Source organism: Falco punctatus (assembly GCF_963210335.1).
Source record: "Falco punctatus genome assembly, chromosome: 4".
NCBI classification, from domain to species: domain Eukaryota; kingdom Metazoa; phylum Chordata; class Aves; order Falconiformes; family Falconidae; genus Falco; species Falco punctatus.
This window is the reverse complement of record NC_137583.1, coordinates 73346568-73363323: the sequence shown is the minus strand read 5'-3', so window position 1 is coordinate 73363323 and position 16756 is coordinate 73346568. Positions and strand designations below refer to the sequence as shown.

The window sequence follows — 16756 nt, the reverse complement described above, 5'->3', positions numbered from 1 at the left end:
TGGGGTTAAGTGTCTCAGATGTCACCCCTTCCCATAAAGCAGGAAGGCAAATGGCTCTCGTACTACTACGTAGAACTGACATCTAGATCCAGCTCCTTTTGTGTACCCCACCTCTGACAAAGGAAGAAGAACACAGAAAATGGAAGAGAAGAAAAGGAGGCACATTTTTTCCCCTCCAGTTCCACTCTGCCACTTTTTAGTCATTTGCCTAGGTTTCAATAAAACTCTTCTTGTGGTGGCAGGTCCCTTCATACAGCTGAAAATGCACAGGCTTCAGAAAGTATTTCTGCAAATGATCTCCAGGATTATTTCTCTTAAAGCTTCTGCAAAGCACTGGAAAACAACAGGAATTCTCACAAAAAGTTTCAAAAGTAAACAAACTTAGGTGTTTGCAAGATTAAGTCCCGATATGATTTTCATCTAAAAGATGAAATCTAGTCTGGTTTTTTGTATTTAGTAGGGACCAACATGAAATCAAACATTTCTGAAGACACTCTTAATAAGAGACCCCTATCAAAATTTCCTTTACAATTTAAAAACAATTAAAAATATGAAACATTTTAGACAGGAAAGCTCAGATTAAAAACATGGTAAGAGTCAATAAACTACCAAACTGGACAAATGAAATTATTTAGTAAAATTGTAAATCTCCATGAGGGGAACACATAGTATGTAAACAGAGTTAAACATTTCAGTTTGTTTATACCGTAACGCTGAACATTCAAAATAAACATTATCCCATTGCTGCTTGGAAAACGGTATCTGTCATACCTACCTATTCATAAAACTGTCCGTGAGTAAGCTTACGAGCTCCTCAATAAATAGGATTCAAAGGCTACAGAAAACCTGCCATTGAATGCAATGGGTTTTGAATCAGGCACCAAGTTAAATGAGAATGTTCATTATTTAAAATATGATTAGTTTCTTTAGCATCCACATCTTCAGAAACTTTAAGCTGCAGAATTCCTGCTTTTTTTTCAGAATGTTTCTTTAGTTAATGAAGTAATTTTGCAGAAGCTAGGAACATGACGTTCAGTAGTACTCCAAACCTTTACAGGTTCTAAGGGAATATTTTTCCAGAAGAGCTATTAAAATAGCACTACTTGTCACAGAAGAGATTTATAAGACTATGCCAGTTTCTCATTAAGCTGTTCCACTTAAAAGCTGGTCAAGAGTTACACAGAGCAGAGAACTCAGCACAGACATTTGAGAGTCCTATCAGTTCAGTGTAGATCCCAGTAAGGTTTTTCTTGCCAAGAATGAAAAACTGGTTTCTTAAGCCTAAGGTAAAACCTGTGGGCTGTACAATATAATCAACCCACTTCTGCAGACTGTTGCTAAATCCAGTTAGTATCAACAGGAACTTTTCATGAGTAAGGATCCCTTAGAGTAAAGGTCATAAAGACATGAAATGTTACTCACAATTCTTGGGGGAGGAAGAATTTAGAATACTAAATATATAATGCATTCTGTGCATCCAATGTAAGTGTACTCTTAGAGCTGGAGTCACGTTTAGATTAATTTGACAAGGGTTCTGTTATACTAAGAGAGAAGCAATCAGCTTCACCAAAATGCAAGAGGAATTAGCAGAGGGAGAACACAACAGTTTTCATTTTAAATATTCATAGGCATGCTGATATCATACTTGGCAGTTAACTGGAGAGAATCCTGATCCCAAGCGAAGCATACAGTACTTAATTTCCACATTATGAAGTTCAAATTTCCCCTTTTGCCCTCCTTACACCCTCTTCCAAAGATGGATACTAACCTTCCTCACACTGAACACATTAAAAACAGACTTGCCTCCTTAATCTTCAGCCCTTTCCAGAAACCAGTAGTGTCCTTTTTTGCAATTATCCACAGAAGCACTGCAGTTATGAAAACGTTCTTATGAACATGTTTAAATTATACTATAGCTCACTGATGTGCTCCTGTGCTAACAAAGCCATTTATCAATAAACAGTCTTAATTTACAAGTCGGAGTCTAAGGAGAAGTGCTGTGAACACAAGAAAGGCTGAGACAAGACTGGGAATCAAGTGACATCTAGTGAAGACAAAGGACAAATCTGTTCTCAGAGAAGAAAGCTTAAGATGCACAGTTTGGAGAGAAACACTAGAAACCAGGGGCTGAGGGTAGGAAGGGATTACTAGGTTGACAACACATCACTTACCAGTAAAGAACTGAAACCATACCAAAATAGCTCACAAAAAATCTTGTGTTTGTTAGCTTTCTTGCAGCAGTAAGGTACAGTACTGTTCAGGTGAAGACAAATATAAAAATGTGGTTATAACCATGCCCCTTCATTTCTACAAATAATTTTGAAGAAAACAGAGTATTAGCCAAACTTTTTTGAATTAGTGTGACATGCAAGTACTATAGTAGATCACAGCATCTTTAGCTTCAATTATTGTTCTGCGAGGAGTGCACGGTTCTGCCAGGATGCTTTGCTACTTCGGGGTTTTTTTTTCCTCCTGACATCAAAGTATGTAGTACACCATGCAAAAAGCTGAAGAACACAGGCTACATCCCCTTGTTACAGGTCAGATCATCTGTATGTGTTGATATTTCAACAGCAGGGAACGGTTAAGAAAAATAACTTCTGCAGGACTGAAGAACTTCAGCTGATAGTGTTAAATTGAGATTTATTATTAGGCTTCCACCAAATGCAATTACAAACGGTCTCACTAAACCCGTGAGTCTCATTCAGGTGTTCAAGTTGTTTGAGCATGGTCTTTTCAGAGTTTGCACGGTAGCCAGTTTTAGGTAAATCAAACCAGCTGAAGTTCAGCATGTCTATCTTTCCCTCTCTCAATATTCTCTTTATATCAGTCTATTCAGCGTGTTTTCTGCAGTTTACAAGAGGGACTACCCAAATATGTCCTTTGAGCAGGTATTATAGGTTACCCCTCACAGGACAAGGTCACCACCCTATTATGCAGGAATACCAAGGTACTTGTGTGCTTAGCAGTGCTTGTTTACAAAATCCTGCTTTCCCTGTACCTAACAAGTAGTCTGTAATTTCCATTCATTTTATTGGACAATATTCGTAGTTTATGCTTTTTATACTACTGAGAGGTTTTTAAGAACTCCCATAGGACTATTTTTCACTGCCACTTTAGATGAACTGACTTTTCCCCACCCGCCCACCCCCAGACTGCCATGCTGACACTGTTTATCAGACACCAGCCTGTCCTTTAAGCACAAACACAGGAACAGGCTGTAGTAAAAAAGCTCCCTGCTCAAAAGCAAAATCAGCACGTGTGTTTACACATGATGTTTTTGTTCCAGCCCTCAGAGCCGAGAACAAACTAAACTCCCTCCCTAGTTTGGCTCCCTATACCCAGTACTTAAAGCCACTTCTTCCAATCTGTATGGTACAGTCTGCCCCGTGCCTCTATGTTAGCTGATTCCAGGTTTCAGCTGACTATACATTTCATTTCCAGCTACAGCAGATATTCCTCCTAGACAAGAGAAACCACATTAGCACAAATTGCCCATCCTCAGATAGAGATCAGGGAATTATTTCATCCTAAGGGTTCTTTTGCTCTACAGTATTTTTGAAACAGAGCACTAACGGAAAGAGTAAGAGGCCAGATAGGTGAGTGGTCTGAAGAGAAATACTGTCGTTATCCACTTCAAGCCAACACACCGGCTCACTAGAACAAAAAGAACATATAGAGTACATAACCAAGTATACAAAACTAAATCCAGTTCCCCTCAACCTAGACCAAATCCGCTTTCTCACATCATTAGCAACAAAAAAAATTCCACTTGGCTTGTTAGTAAATTCTTTAAAATGATACAAAATTAAACTTTTCAATGAAGCGAGTGCACCTGTGCAACATTCACTAGCTTTGAAAATGCCAGCTTCAAAATAGTCTGTATCTGGCAAGAGGTTTTCCAATAATTTTTCACTATAACCTGTACGTACACATCAAGAAAGATCATATATATGGGGCTTCCACAACAAAAACTGCAGCTATTTTAAGCCACTGGGAGATAAGTAAAGACACAAAAAGTTTACAGTAGAACATGTCAAAACATTAAGACTTACAAAAAGGAGTTAATATGTTTGCAGATGCCTTTTAATAAAAGAAGAACAGCTTCTGAAGAGCTATATTAGAGACAAGTGATTTGTGTCTAGTGCTCTGTTTAGTATGTATACTTACTTATGATGCAAAACTGACTTTGTTGCCATACGGCACAGACTTTGACAATTTAATTTATGCATAAATTGGGGTAGTTTCAGCATGCAGTCTTTATACCAGTACAGAACAAAACTCTCTCAAATTTTTCTGCTTCATTCTCCCAAAGCTTCTTAAAACTAAAGTTTATATTTAAAGCTAAAATACTCTACCATCTGTACTTTCTCAGAACCAAAGGTTTAGGTTTTTTTCCAGGGAGAAAAGAATAAAGCTAACAAGGCATTTAATCTAAACATTTGCGTAGAACTCAGATGTCACTAATTTAGTAAGGCGTATGTATAGGGATCTCTTTTTTTTCTCTCCTCATGTCCCGCCTGTGCACTGCACTCGAAGATATTTCCCTTTAGAGATTACTGCACCAGAAGTAAGAAGTAAAAACAAATCAAAATATGTAACAAAAATGAAAGGCTTACAGTTAATTTAAAGCCCCACTCCCAAGCAGAGCTGAGGCGCCACTGTCAGGCAGAAGTCTTGTGCTTCGGACACAGCCCTTGTCTCGCTGTGCAGATAGCTTACTTGCACCATTCGGGGGTACATCGTGTCAGTCCAACAGTGTGGAATGACTTACCAGAAGGAAGCAGAGGCAGAAGTGAAGTAGAGGACAATGCAAGAGACAAAGAGTATATGGGCAGCTAGTTCCCTCCAGAAGTCAGCAAGTTTGCTATATAAATAACTTGATAGCAGGCAAAATGTGAAGTGTCAGACAATACCGGTGGGAGACACCACAACACATTTCAGCAGGCTGGAGAAGACAAAGGAGCTAGACTGGGAAGGAACTCAGGACAAACAGATGCAATGTTGCTAACTGTCTTTGGACTACCTCCAGTAGATCTAGGCATACACTACAGGCAGAAAGGTGACTTATAAAGGAGACTCCCTCGTATAAAAATGACACCACGGGATTTTAGTAGCATGTTAAGTAAGATCAAGGACATAGTCAAGAGGGTTAACAGCAATGAAGGGACAAGCTTCTGTGCTGGTCACAGGCACAGAGCTAGACAATTTAGAAGGAGATGCTAGAGCAAAGCAGCAGTAAACTGTGTGACTAGGGGAGAAAAAAAAAAAGGGGGCAGGGAGAAAAGTTTTGAACTGCTCTGCTGGAAGAAGGCAAAAATGTACAAGGATGATAAAGGGTGACTGCGTGGCTGTCAAAGGAACATATCAATAAGACACAGCTATTCTGACAGGATCAGAAAGTGAACTCTGAAACAAAATTCAGGTGTGGAAATGGGAACCAGAAGCAATGGATCACCTCACAAAAAGGAAAGGACTAAAGATATGTAAAGGATTACACTTGGGAATCAAGCCAGAAGCAGTGGAAAGAACAGAGGACAGTACAGGACAGCAGCTCAGAGGAACGGCAGAAGAGGACAAACAACATGACATCAGGTAATACAGGGGAAATTTGAGGAAAAAATAGTTGTTCCTGATCTCTCGTCATTCAGACATTTTATAATATTAGGCAAGGAATCAGAGCACGAGAGCAAAAGAATAGAAAAATAGTCAGGAGTGAGCAATGAATAGCAGACAACTTTTGAGAACATTTAAAGGCAGTACAAGATTACGGCGAAGCTGGCAAGCACAGGATCACCTGAGGTTAAGGAGACCAAGGAGAACAGCAAAAACTGAGCAGCTGTCCACCACCAACCACCAGGCAGGCTGATTGCTACCAGGAGCGTTTAGCGTCTTCCCACCACAGGAACTACCAAAGCTATTTAAACAGTGACCCCTAGCGGACACGGCCCGTAACACCAGTATTTCCACCGACAGCAGAAGCACTCGGGGGCTCCAGGTGCGACCGGAGAATGACAGAAAAGCTGGGATCTCTGAATAGATTCCCCAGATGCTTACAATATCAATTACTCACCTCAGGCAGACAAGTCAAATAACTGTTACAATAGTTACAAGCCATCAAAAACGTACAGCATATCCCCAGAATAAGTGAAAATAAACCACATCAAGTTGGCAGTCTAATAGTTGTGCACGTACCGAGTACTGATGACCAGCACTCGTACCTGTTGTCAATGCTGAAGTAACTTCTAACATCCCAGCCTGCTTTCCAGTCACGTCTTCCCCTCTGTGCACACCTGGGCTGGACCACAGTTAACCTCAGCTTCTGAAAGCTCTTCAAGCACGCTTCCTATTCATGATGTAGTACACGGATTTTAATTGTCAAACCTCATCAGCATAACAAGGATACTAAGTGTGACTACACTTAGTGGATGTCAAATTTTGTATATGCTTTAGGTGGCTGGAAAATACCTTGAGCTAAGGTCTAGAAGTTTCAGTACCGATTCATACTTAATGGCAAAATAGTTCACGAACAGCTGCCTGCAAGGAAAAGTGAGGTAGGGCGTAAGCCACGATGTGTGTGCTCAGTTTCCTTTAGAAGCAGGAGTTCCTCTGCTGCGAATTCTGCTCCAATTATTGCTCACTTCCAAGTCTAGTGGCATAAGGGGACCAAAAGGTGAAGCCTAACAGGTTAGCCCTCCTGACTCCAGTTTGAGCCTGCAAAGGTACTTTTCTTTCCCCCTCCCCCAAAGGTAGCCATTTAGTGTTCTAGTGCAACCAATTTATTAAAAAACAAAAAAAAAAAAACAAAAAAAAACAAAACAAAAAAAAAAACACACCAAACCCACACACACAAAACTTAAGCCCTCAGGACAGTGTGACACAAACCTTTAAAACTTTTTGCCAGCTGGAAAAAAAAAACCTCATACTCACTCATGTATTTTACAGTCTCCCACAGCTCCAAACGATCCTACTTGGAACAACATGAGGCAAGTCCCAGAGTAGAAAAGGACAGTCAGACCTGGCAATATGCTTTTCCTCTCCCTGACCTGAGCTCCTCAGACATCCCAGTATCCTACAATTCCCAACCTGTTCCCCAGAACCATTACAAAACTACAAACTCTAGCTGAAGACATTTGAACAAAGTAGGACCAAGTCTGATTTCAAGAACTTCTATGAAAAGTTCCTTAACACAAAACTTCAGAAGCCTCAGTACAGTCCGAATTGTTGGAAACCAAGCACAGCGTAACAGGCGAGTGGCACGCCACCCCAGCAGCAATGTAAGCAGAAGCACGCTGGCTGGCCCTGCAAAACGTGCGTAACTACACCAACATCCTAAGTTCACTTCCATCCCACACAGGGGTGTCAGAAAGAGCAAGTGGCCAAGACCACTTGCAGGCTTCAAGTTCTACTCAAACTTGGGTGAAGTAGTCCTAAGTAGAAGTGCACAAACCAGTAGAATGGATACCCATAAACATTATTACTGCTGCACAGAAAATGCAGAAACAGGACTTGTGATTGTCCAAACTCATCAAGCATGGCTTCTTCAGAAGTATGTCCTGTGGTTCCAACTCCCTCTGTACCCCCTCCGGCACAGCTACTCCGATTTATTTATGTAAGTCCTATTAACAATCCCACTGAGCCAGAAGCGAATGTCACCTGTCACCGCTACATGCCCCAGCTACCATCAAAAGACATGGAACAAAGATAACTTGGTCACATCCACCCAAATCAATCCACCACACTGAAGGGAGATCTCTATCATTCAGCCACATGAAAAATTTGAGGAACATTTGTCAGGACATCTAGTCCATTTATTTTGGTGTTAGCCAATGGGTTCAAAAGATACCTGGGTCAGGATCAGACAACATACGCAGGCTAGCAGCATAAGCATGACTCTTTAATTTTGCTTCTCGGCTGTATTACTGAATAGAAGGTTTTAAAATCACTAAATGACGGAATGAAAAACACCCAGTACAATATATGGAGACACGGCCCATATGTCTACGCTAACTTAAGAAAAAACACAAATACACACTTTCTCCCTCTGCTTTCAACTGGATTATCACAGGAGACCCCAAGGTGGAATCATCCCAGGTTTGTCACTTACGCAGCAACTGGTTCAACGAGACTGCAGAATCTCAGGTATTTAGCTTCCCATAGAGTTTTGCTTCCGATTTTGACACACAGAAGTTCTCATCAAGCAGCCAAGGACAGATTCAACTGTTTCAGAAGTTACCTAGAGCAGAAGCGGCCAGTTCAAGACTCCTCCATTAGCACAGCTTCAGACAGCTGAAAAAAACCCAGCCTAATGCTCTCCAGAGTGGATCTGAGTACTCCTGATAATGAATGATTTAGACATGTAAATGTAAAAGCACGACCAGTATGAATGGCATACTAAAAATATTAACAAAAATGATGCCACAAAAATATTCTAAGCAGTATGATGGATTTAATAGTGCAGTCCTCGTACTTGCTAATGAGACTTTACTTTTAAGAGTTTGCTAGCAAAAATATGAACTGTGGTTACATAAAAATATGCATATCCTGTTTTTACATGTATTTATTCTTCCAGATAGACATATTTACTCTAAACAGCAGGAAAAAAAAGCAAGAGGAACACTCATTTAAATGGCAGAAAACTAGTAGAAGATGCTAATATGACCTTAGTGTAGCATGTCAAGTGTCACTGCCACCAGCTTCCTAGTCATTTTAAGAACAATCTGCTAAGACAATTAATTACACAGCTTAAAAGATTAGGTCAACAGCGTCAAATACGAGAATATGAACTTGAAATTTAGCCTTTTAAAAATGTGTGCTGTCTATTTAAATGTCTACATCAATTTGTGAAAGAATAGTAAGTTTCAGACTTGATGAGTTACTTCCAGGGAGAAGCAGTGGTTTTACCTTCCCATAAAAGAAACCCAAACACAGCAGTTAGAAAGGCTGACAGAATCCCTTGGCTGAGCAAACAGATACACTTGCAGACTGCTGATTAAGGGCTACTTTAGAAGAAAAAAGTAATTAAAATTTGAGAATTAACATAAATACAATTTTATAGTAGTGACAATCCTTAAACTGTTATTCTGAAAAATGAAGCTACTTTAAACAAATGGTGAACTCCCAATTTTTCTTTAATAAAGTCACCCTGAACACATCCTTCTTGGACACCTCTTATTACCCTATCTTTTTCCTCCCCTAGTCTGGTCTACAGCTAGAACTCATAGCTAGGACATCGGCTGGTTACTTAGCTTGAGTTCTGGTGCTCATGCTGAAGCACGTAACCCTGCACAGGCTCAGTTCTCAGACAGCCAAGGTACCGTGATTCAAGTCTCTTTGCAAGAGTTTCAGCCTGTCTTCTCTTCCTCGGAGCAAGGTAGGTATCTGCTACCTACCCAGCCAGTCGTGTGTTCAGCTGAACTCACCCTTAAGCTACATTTAAGATTTGTAAGGTATCACAGGGAGATTTAAGTCCTTGAAAGCCTGTTACCTTTCAAAGTTGTAGGATTTTTGCAAATCCCAAAGAAAGAATAGTCAAGTTTACCAAGAGTAATGCTTACAACCTGTTTCGTCCTTGTGCCAGGCAAGCAGCCATACAGAAAGACGACACCAGCACAAATAATCGACGCTAGAGAGAAATTCTGCCTCGCAGCACTAGGTACCCAAATCGGATGAGTTGTCTGACCACAAGCAACAGACAGGTGTGCAGAATGAACTGCTACCTCAGGGTGCCTGCAGCCCTCCAAAAGCTGCAGAACAAGATGAAGTGGCTGGATACAATTAACTACATAGCTTTTAAGCAGCTCAAGTTCAGAGACAGGTGTCTCCTTGCAGTGACCTGAGGGAACACAAAAGCCACCAGCTGGGTGGCCCTGTAACCCAGTTCCATCAGTGGCTGATAACAGATGCCAGACGGCAATACGCCCAAAGCAAGTTTACCGTAACGGTTTCCCAAAGCAGCTATTGGTAACTCCATGACCTCCTAAACCACAGGTAGAGCTGTGTGTTTAATGCTTATGATTCTCCCTGCCTGAATTCGCCCCTGAATTTACCCACTGGTGATCGTTTACATGTTAGATGGCTGTACATTGCTGGTCACATTTATAAAGAGAGATGTCTTCGAAAACTACAATAGGGACAAAAACAAATGGCAAGATGCCGGTCTAGAGGACACTACGCAATCAGAAGCAGGGCCTAGAATAACTAATTCATACCTCTCACAGCCACTCACATAGTGTCCATAATTTTATCTATGCACTAATGCTACAAACCCTTTAAGATATACATTAGTACCCAATAAACTGCATCCAGAGAAGAAATGTTTATGCGCTAGAATCTAAGAATATTTTCATTTTTTCCTCATGCTTAATCCTCTGCAAATGTTTAGAGCCTTAAGTGAGATTTTTGCGTTAATACATGTTTTAAATAGCACATACCATCTTACAGCTCATGCAGCAAGTAGTTTAAAGTTTGATATGTTGGATTTTATCAGTTGGTTGGTTTGTAGGTTTTGGTTGTTGTTTTTTTTTTTTTTTCTTTAAACCCATCTCAATTTGTAAAGGCTTCCTCAGTTATAGTCTGATACAAGCCAAAGCACCTACCTAGTCAGCTCTTCAACACGCACCCCCTTTGGAGGTTCCATTCACCTCCCTATTTCACATACTCTTAAAAAAATCAGTTCCAAAAAAAGGAAGGACTGGTTGAGATAGCAATCCACTGGCAAAGGCAGAAAGCAGACAAGGACAAGCAGAACATCAACAAAACCAACACTTCTTTTCCTTTTAGATGATTCATAGCAACAAGGTTTAGATGAAACTCACTGCTTGTATTTCAACAACCAAGAAGCAGGAACATTTGCACAAGTCACTGATGGGTAAGCCTGAAGCATGCTCCTACAAAAAACCAATTTTTTTGCCTTGCAAAAATCAGTCTGATATCTGCCTCCACTAAGTCTCATCTCACACTTACGTTGCTCTTGTGACATGCTATTCACCATCACCTCACTTAAGAGCTTCTTTACTATGGGAAGTAGGATCCACAAGGTAATAACTGAAGTGTGCAGCACAAGCATGACAGCTTATACTCAAAAGCTTGGTTTTGACAGAAGTTGACTGCTTGACTTTCATGCCCAAAGCTCACATTCAGTTGGCCTTGCTCACATGTTTCGTTATAGATATAATGCAGCTGAGTTGTAATTTGTTCTCACTTGTCTTCGGTCAAATTAATTATCCATCTACTAAAATGCAAACTCTATCATTTCTGGTACAGTTAAAAATAAAATGCAAAAGTCTTCACCTAAACATAAGGATTTCAGAGCCATGGCAGGGAATGGATTCTTGGCTGAACTGGTAGCAAGACAGAATTACAGATCTTCCAGGTACATGGCAGATCTGTAGTGAAGTTGGAAAGGCATGTTGAACATAGCTGCTAAGTCACATCCTTAACCTCTTTATTTTTAACAAAATGCTTCACCAAGAAGCACTCTGAACAGTGACATTGCAGTCTATAAACAAAACACCAAACTAGCAGTGTCAGCTTTTCAATATTGCTCAACTGTGGGTAATGAAGTCTGAAAACAGAAGTATACTTACTTGTGAGCTTGTTGTGACTCAGAACCAGCTGGGTGATATGAGACAACGTAACTGCAAGTGAAGAGAGAAAAGTTCATTTACAGACATGTCAACAGGGAGTTTGTATCTTTTTCAGCCTAAAAAAAAAAGAGGCAAGTTATTCCCTCTGCTCCAGTAACCCCAGATCCATGTACAATAACACAATAAACAAGACAAGCTCAAGACTTCAGGACATAGCCAGCTACTACTCTGCCTCTTTACTTCACCTTTCTGTTACTGCATCAAACACAACTGGAGCAGTAGTACTGGTGCCTCCCAGCAGAAGTTTGGTTCTGGACTCATAAACACTTTTCTCATTTCCAAACCTTGAATGCTTCCCAAGCGAAAACTGATAAGTACTCAAACATTTAACCCAACAGAACACAAGCAACACAAGCACTTACATTTCCACATATTCCAAATTCACTATCAAATCACTGCTAGATTTAAGTCCCAAGTACCAACAGCTGCATTTACAACCTCACATCCACAAAGGACAGCAGCAGACTAGCATCATTGTTGCATGTTGAATGGCCAGGTAACAACATGAAATACTTATTCAAATTAAACGAATGACCCAATTGATCAAAGTCCCTCAGATTCCACCTTATTGAACAAACGAGTGTGGGGCATAGGGGAGCCACAGAGACCGGCACTCCCTCTATACTTCTTCGTCCTTCACATTGCTTCTTGCCTACCTCCACCCGCCACAACACCGCTTTCCCTTGAAGCTCCAAAGCCTGTAATTGACAATGGTATCTGATCAGAAAAATATCCTAAATAGTCAGGGGAGAAACTCACACCTTGAAAGCGTTCTTAAACATTTTTCCCTTCCCCATAAAAGGGTTTGTTGCACTAGAAAAACAGAGAGATTTTCCTCCCCTACACCTTTTATTTCCAGTGTAGCCCCTTCAGAACAGCTCTAGGAACCACCCGGCTGGACCTCCTAGGCAGTTGGGAACTTCTCTTGCCTGAAGGACAGTTGTAGTGCTACCTCTCTCATCCCTCAGAGCTTTCCTTGATCAATGAACATCACTAACATTAGTCCAGAGACATCCCACAGAGGTCTTGCTGCCTTTGGGAACAAAGATATCCTGGTGAGCATGTGTGAAAACTGGCCACGCTAATCAATACTCACTAAACTGCAACTTGGAGGAAAGAGCTCGGAGAGCTTTTAAGTAGTGATATAGCAACCTGTTTCAGCTAATCCTTGAAAGCTCATAACTTACCTACCACAGGCAAATATAACCTGTTAGCAGAATGAAAGCAGTCACTCAAAGGCAGAAACGGATCGGAAAGTTCAGTCTTAAAAAAAAAAAAAAAAAGAAAAGAAAAAAAAGAAAGAAGCATCACCACAGTTCCCTGTGCAACTGCAGGTTGTGGAGGAAGGAAAGGCAAGGAGGAGAAAGGAAGAAACAGTACATCCACCCTGAATTTCTCCTAAAATATGAGCACTCCAAGTACTGCTTGCACCACCTCACAAAGCAGAACAGGACAGAGAAAGAAGCCCATACAAAGTCTGTAAGAGTATTGTAGAAAAACCAGCACTAAAGGGCAGACAAGAGCAGCAGCCTGCACAAAGAGCTCTAAGCAGTAAAACACAAAAGACACATCAGCATCTGAACCGTAAGCAACCATTTAACACTATTGATTACTTGCACATATAGCTAAATATAGGAATGCAAATTACACCAAAAAAAAATGAGAGAACATGCTAGAGATAGTTACAAGCTTGTGAATAAATGCCTAAGGACTCCTTATGCATTTATTTCTCTTGGTTTAGGTATTTTATAGCTGTGACAATCAGCAAAAATCAACATTCCATGGGCCCTTTATATCCAACCCTGACTAGTAAGAACACAACACCAGAAGGGCAACCCTACCAGCTGGCATCCTGAGAAGTGCTCTAGTCCGGCAACTCCAGCTCCAAGGCACCTTAATCTAGGTCAGAGCCAGATCCAAACTGACACCAATAATGCCAGGAAAATACACCTTTTCCTGCATTTAACTTAAGAAACAAGCCATTCCAGAGTTCAGAGGCTTTGCCTAGACTCACCAGCATCAACAAGAAATCAGCCTTGCTCTACTGTATTAAAAGAGACACAATCTTTTTCCTACCAGGCAGTGGAGTCACCTACTCTGCCCTAGCCTGTTTCCTCCTAGCCCACAAGGAGAGTAATGGACATTGTCATTACAACTCAAACGGCTTGTGTGCCTACCAACGTAATGGCCTCCCGTCCAAGAGGGCCCTTTTCGCTCTCATAAGCCAATAAAGGAAATGTCCAATTAGTCAAGTAGTATCTTCCTTAAGCCTCAAATGTTCAAATAAAATCCTAGGTTATCAAAAAGGCAGGAAAAAAGCACACAGCATGTACCGAAGTCTTCCATCAGCTTTGTACTCTCCGTCTGTCTCACAGTGGCAGCGGTGAAGACTAGCTACATCACGGTGCCTTTACCAACCACCCGCCTGCATGCCGGGCAGCTTTCCACACTAAGGATGCTGAAGAGTGCCTTTAAGGCTGAAGCGTGGCATGTTACAAAGAGCTGGGCTCTGGCTGCTGGCATCAGAACCAGGGAATGGCATTCCAGCTTTGTTCTTGAAGATCTGGCGTACAGGAACATTTCAGAATTTCTCCTTTGCCCTTCCCATGACAGTCGTATCAGAATGTAAAGATTTTGTTTAATCTGCATTTTCAAAAAAATCTGTTATTGTTTTTTGATACTGTATAAAGTTGCTTCCACCTCACTTTAAGATTGGGGTTTAAAGCAGAGAAGTTGAACTAAGGCAGCAGAAGACAACCAACTCTCACTACCTCACCTCCACACTAAAAAATTAGCACCTCACCCTGAGCACAACAGACAACTGGCCTCCTACCAGGTGGGACCCCTGCATCGCTGCTGCCAGGCAAAGGTTTGCAACATCCCTGCTGAACTGCAGGTGCAGGGACTGGGAAGTCAAATCAGGTGGCCAGGCACAGTCAGTTCCAAGAGAACTTTTGCACTATTTCTTTTTTCCTTTGAAGTTGATCCTTCCTTTGGTTTATTAAAGCAGAACATAGACACCCGTCACCACAATTCTGTGGCCTTGATAGTTCATTCTAGTTTTGCCTTGAGCTTTGCCAGCTTCAGGCCAGAATCCAAAATTCAGATAATCTGTTCTTTCCTTTGTTTGAGTCCATAATGGACTTCGTTCAACTAAACCCAGCAACCCCCATCATGTACCTCTTAATAAGCAGATAGACCAACTGAGAAACTACATGAGGAAAGGTTCATATATATATGAACTAAATTTGATAGGCCTTTCTCAACTCTTTTCTGACTATGAACTACCTCTTCTGTGAAGAGGATATGATTTCTATGAATGATTATTTGTTGACACTAAGGCTTGTCATGTCCAAGGTTATCGAAATAAAACTCTTTAAGGTAGTGGTGAGGAAGCAGCCCTGATCCCACCCCACCCCGCTCAGTGAAACAACCATTTAAAGCATACAAATCAGAACGACAACTCATAGAGACTAAAGGTAGCATTTAGGATTTCCAGTTTCTGAGCTCAAGATTTAATTCAAAGAAAAAAAGATATCAAATAATATTTCTAACTCCTGCAAGAAACCAGCTTAGAAGGAGACACTACTTTCACATGACTGACTTGCACCACAGAAGTACAAAGTCACTGAACTGCACTGAGTGCTAGACAGCAGCACACATGCCAGTACCTGCTTTGGATCTCTTACAGACTGAACCAAGAAACAAAAGTAAGAAAAGGAAGTGTTTTACTAATAGATAACTGAGACAGACGATGATCTAATCCATGTGTACGCATATGGTGACCCTTTCCTGACATGACTTCCTAATTTCTACACATAGGAAGTGAGGATGCTTACTTAAGGGCAGTTAAGCTTTGGGGCTATAGGCTCAGGTCTTCTTAACATCAAACTCCTGCTGAATTTAAATATCATACAAAGTTCTCTGCATATCTCATTTTTAAAGGTAAACCTGCTGAATAAACCATCAAGCCATGTGTACTGCTGGCCTTTAACAACATAATCTTACAAGCATTATTCTCACTACTCCCTCTCCTAATTTGTCATATCACTGTCTTCTTCAACTGAGTATATTTTCAGAAGGGTTTCTTCTCACATGTCTGTCTATACAGAACGAAGTCCCAACATCAACAATTTCAAGGCCAAAATCCCTAAAATCCCTAGACCAAAGACATTTAAATCTGGACTTTACTGTCCAAATTTGACTAAAGCCCACTATCCATGTGACAAAGAACCCCACTGCATCTTTGACCTGCAAAGCAGGCCGACGTGCCCTGAAGAAATGAAAAGGCAACATCCTCATATGATGTTGAAAAGAGCAGAGGTTCAGGCATCTGTGCTCTGGACTACTTCCAGCAGCATTTTAGCCATATCGATACAAAAAAGATTTTTCAGTCTTGAAAGGTCCACAGCTACTACCAGTTCAGACACAGATTTACAAGCATTTTAGGAAAGGAAGCCTAGATATAAAGTGGTATTTGGTCACTACTTACAAGGAGGGGAATTTGCTCACTTCCATTAAACTGACCTGTGTGGAAACAGCCAGCCTCTGGAAATAACACGTTTTTCAGTACGCTGCCACTCGCCTACTCCTGTGAAAAGGACTGTGCTGTGGGAACAGCTGACTGTGGCTTTCCTCATCCTATATATAAAGTCAATTCTGCATGACAACTAAATTATCAGCTCTTCTACTAAAGGCATCTGTCTTAAGCAACTAATTAAGATTCCCAAGTAACATCTAGAAGGTGGAAAGGGGCCTGGTGGGGCCATTTTGCTTTGGATATACGCAGCTCAGGTAAGCATAACTAGCAGGACTCACTTGCTGAGGATCACTCAACAGGTCAGAGAATCCACCCCAAGTGCCATCCCCTGAGATCCAAAAGGCACTGCAATTCCCACAGAAGTACTATAACCTCTCTATGATGCCACCAGAGGAGCCCCTAGACGCCAAGAAGCAGGTCCTTGAGGACTGCAAGACCTCATATGCCTTGTTAACGTTACAGTAATTAGCATACAGCCAATGAATTAATTTGATTTCAAGAACGCACCAATATCCATCCACACAGAAGTTTGAGTTTCGGGACACTACTGTTTGCCAGAGCAATTTAC

At 41.0% G+C, this 16756-nt stretch overlaps 1 protein-coding gene across 2 annotated transcripts in view; it reads right to left on the bottom strand.

Moving 5' to 3' along the window:
- Positions 1–16756, bottom strand: part of RSU1 (Ras suppressor protein 1) — a 110196-nt gene that overhangs the window by 87046 nt on the left and 6394 nt on the right. For both annotated transcript variants that reach the window (XM_080386385.1, XM_080386384.1), the window contains exon 3: positions 11589–11639. In XM_080386385.1, the coding sequence (XP_080242511.1) occupies positions 11589–11639 (51 nt within the window). The remainder of the gene's footprint in view (positions 1–11588; positions 11640–16756) is intronic.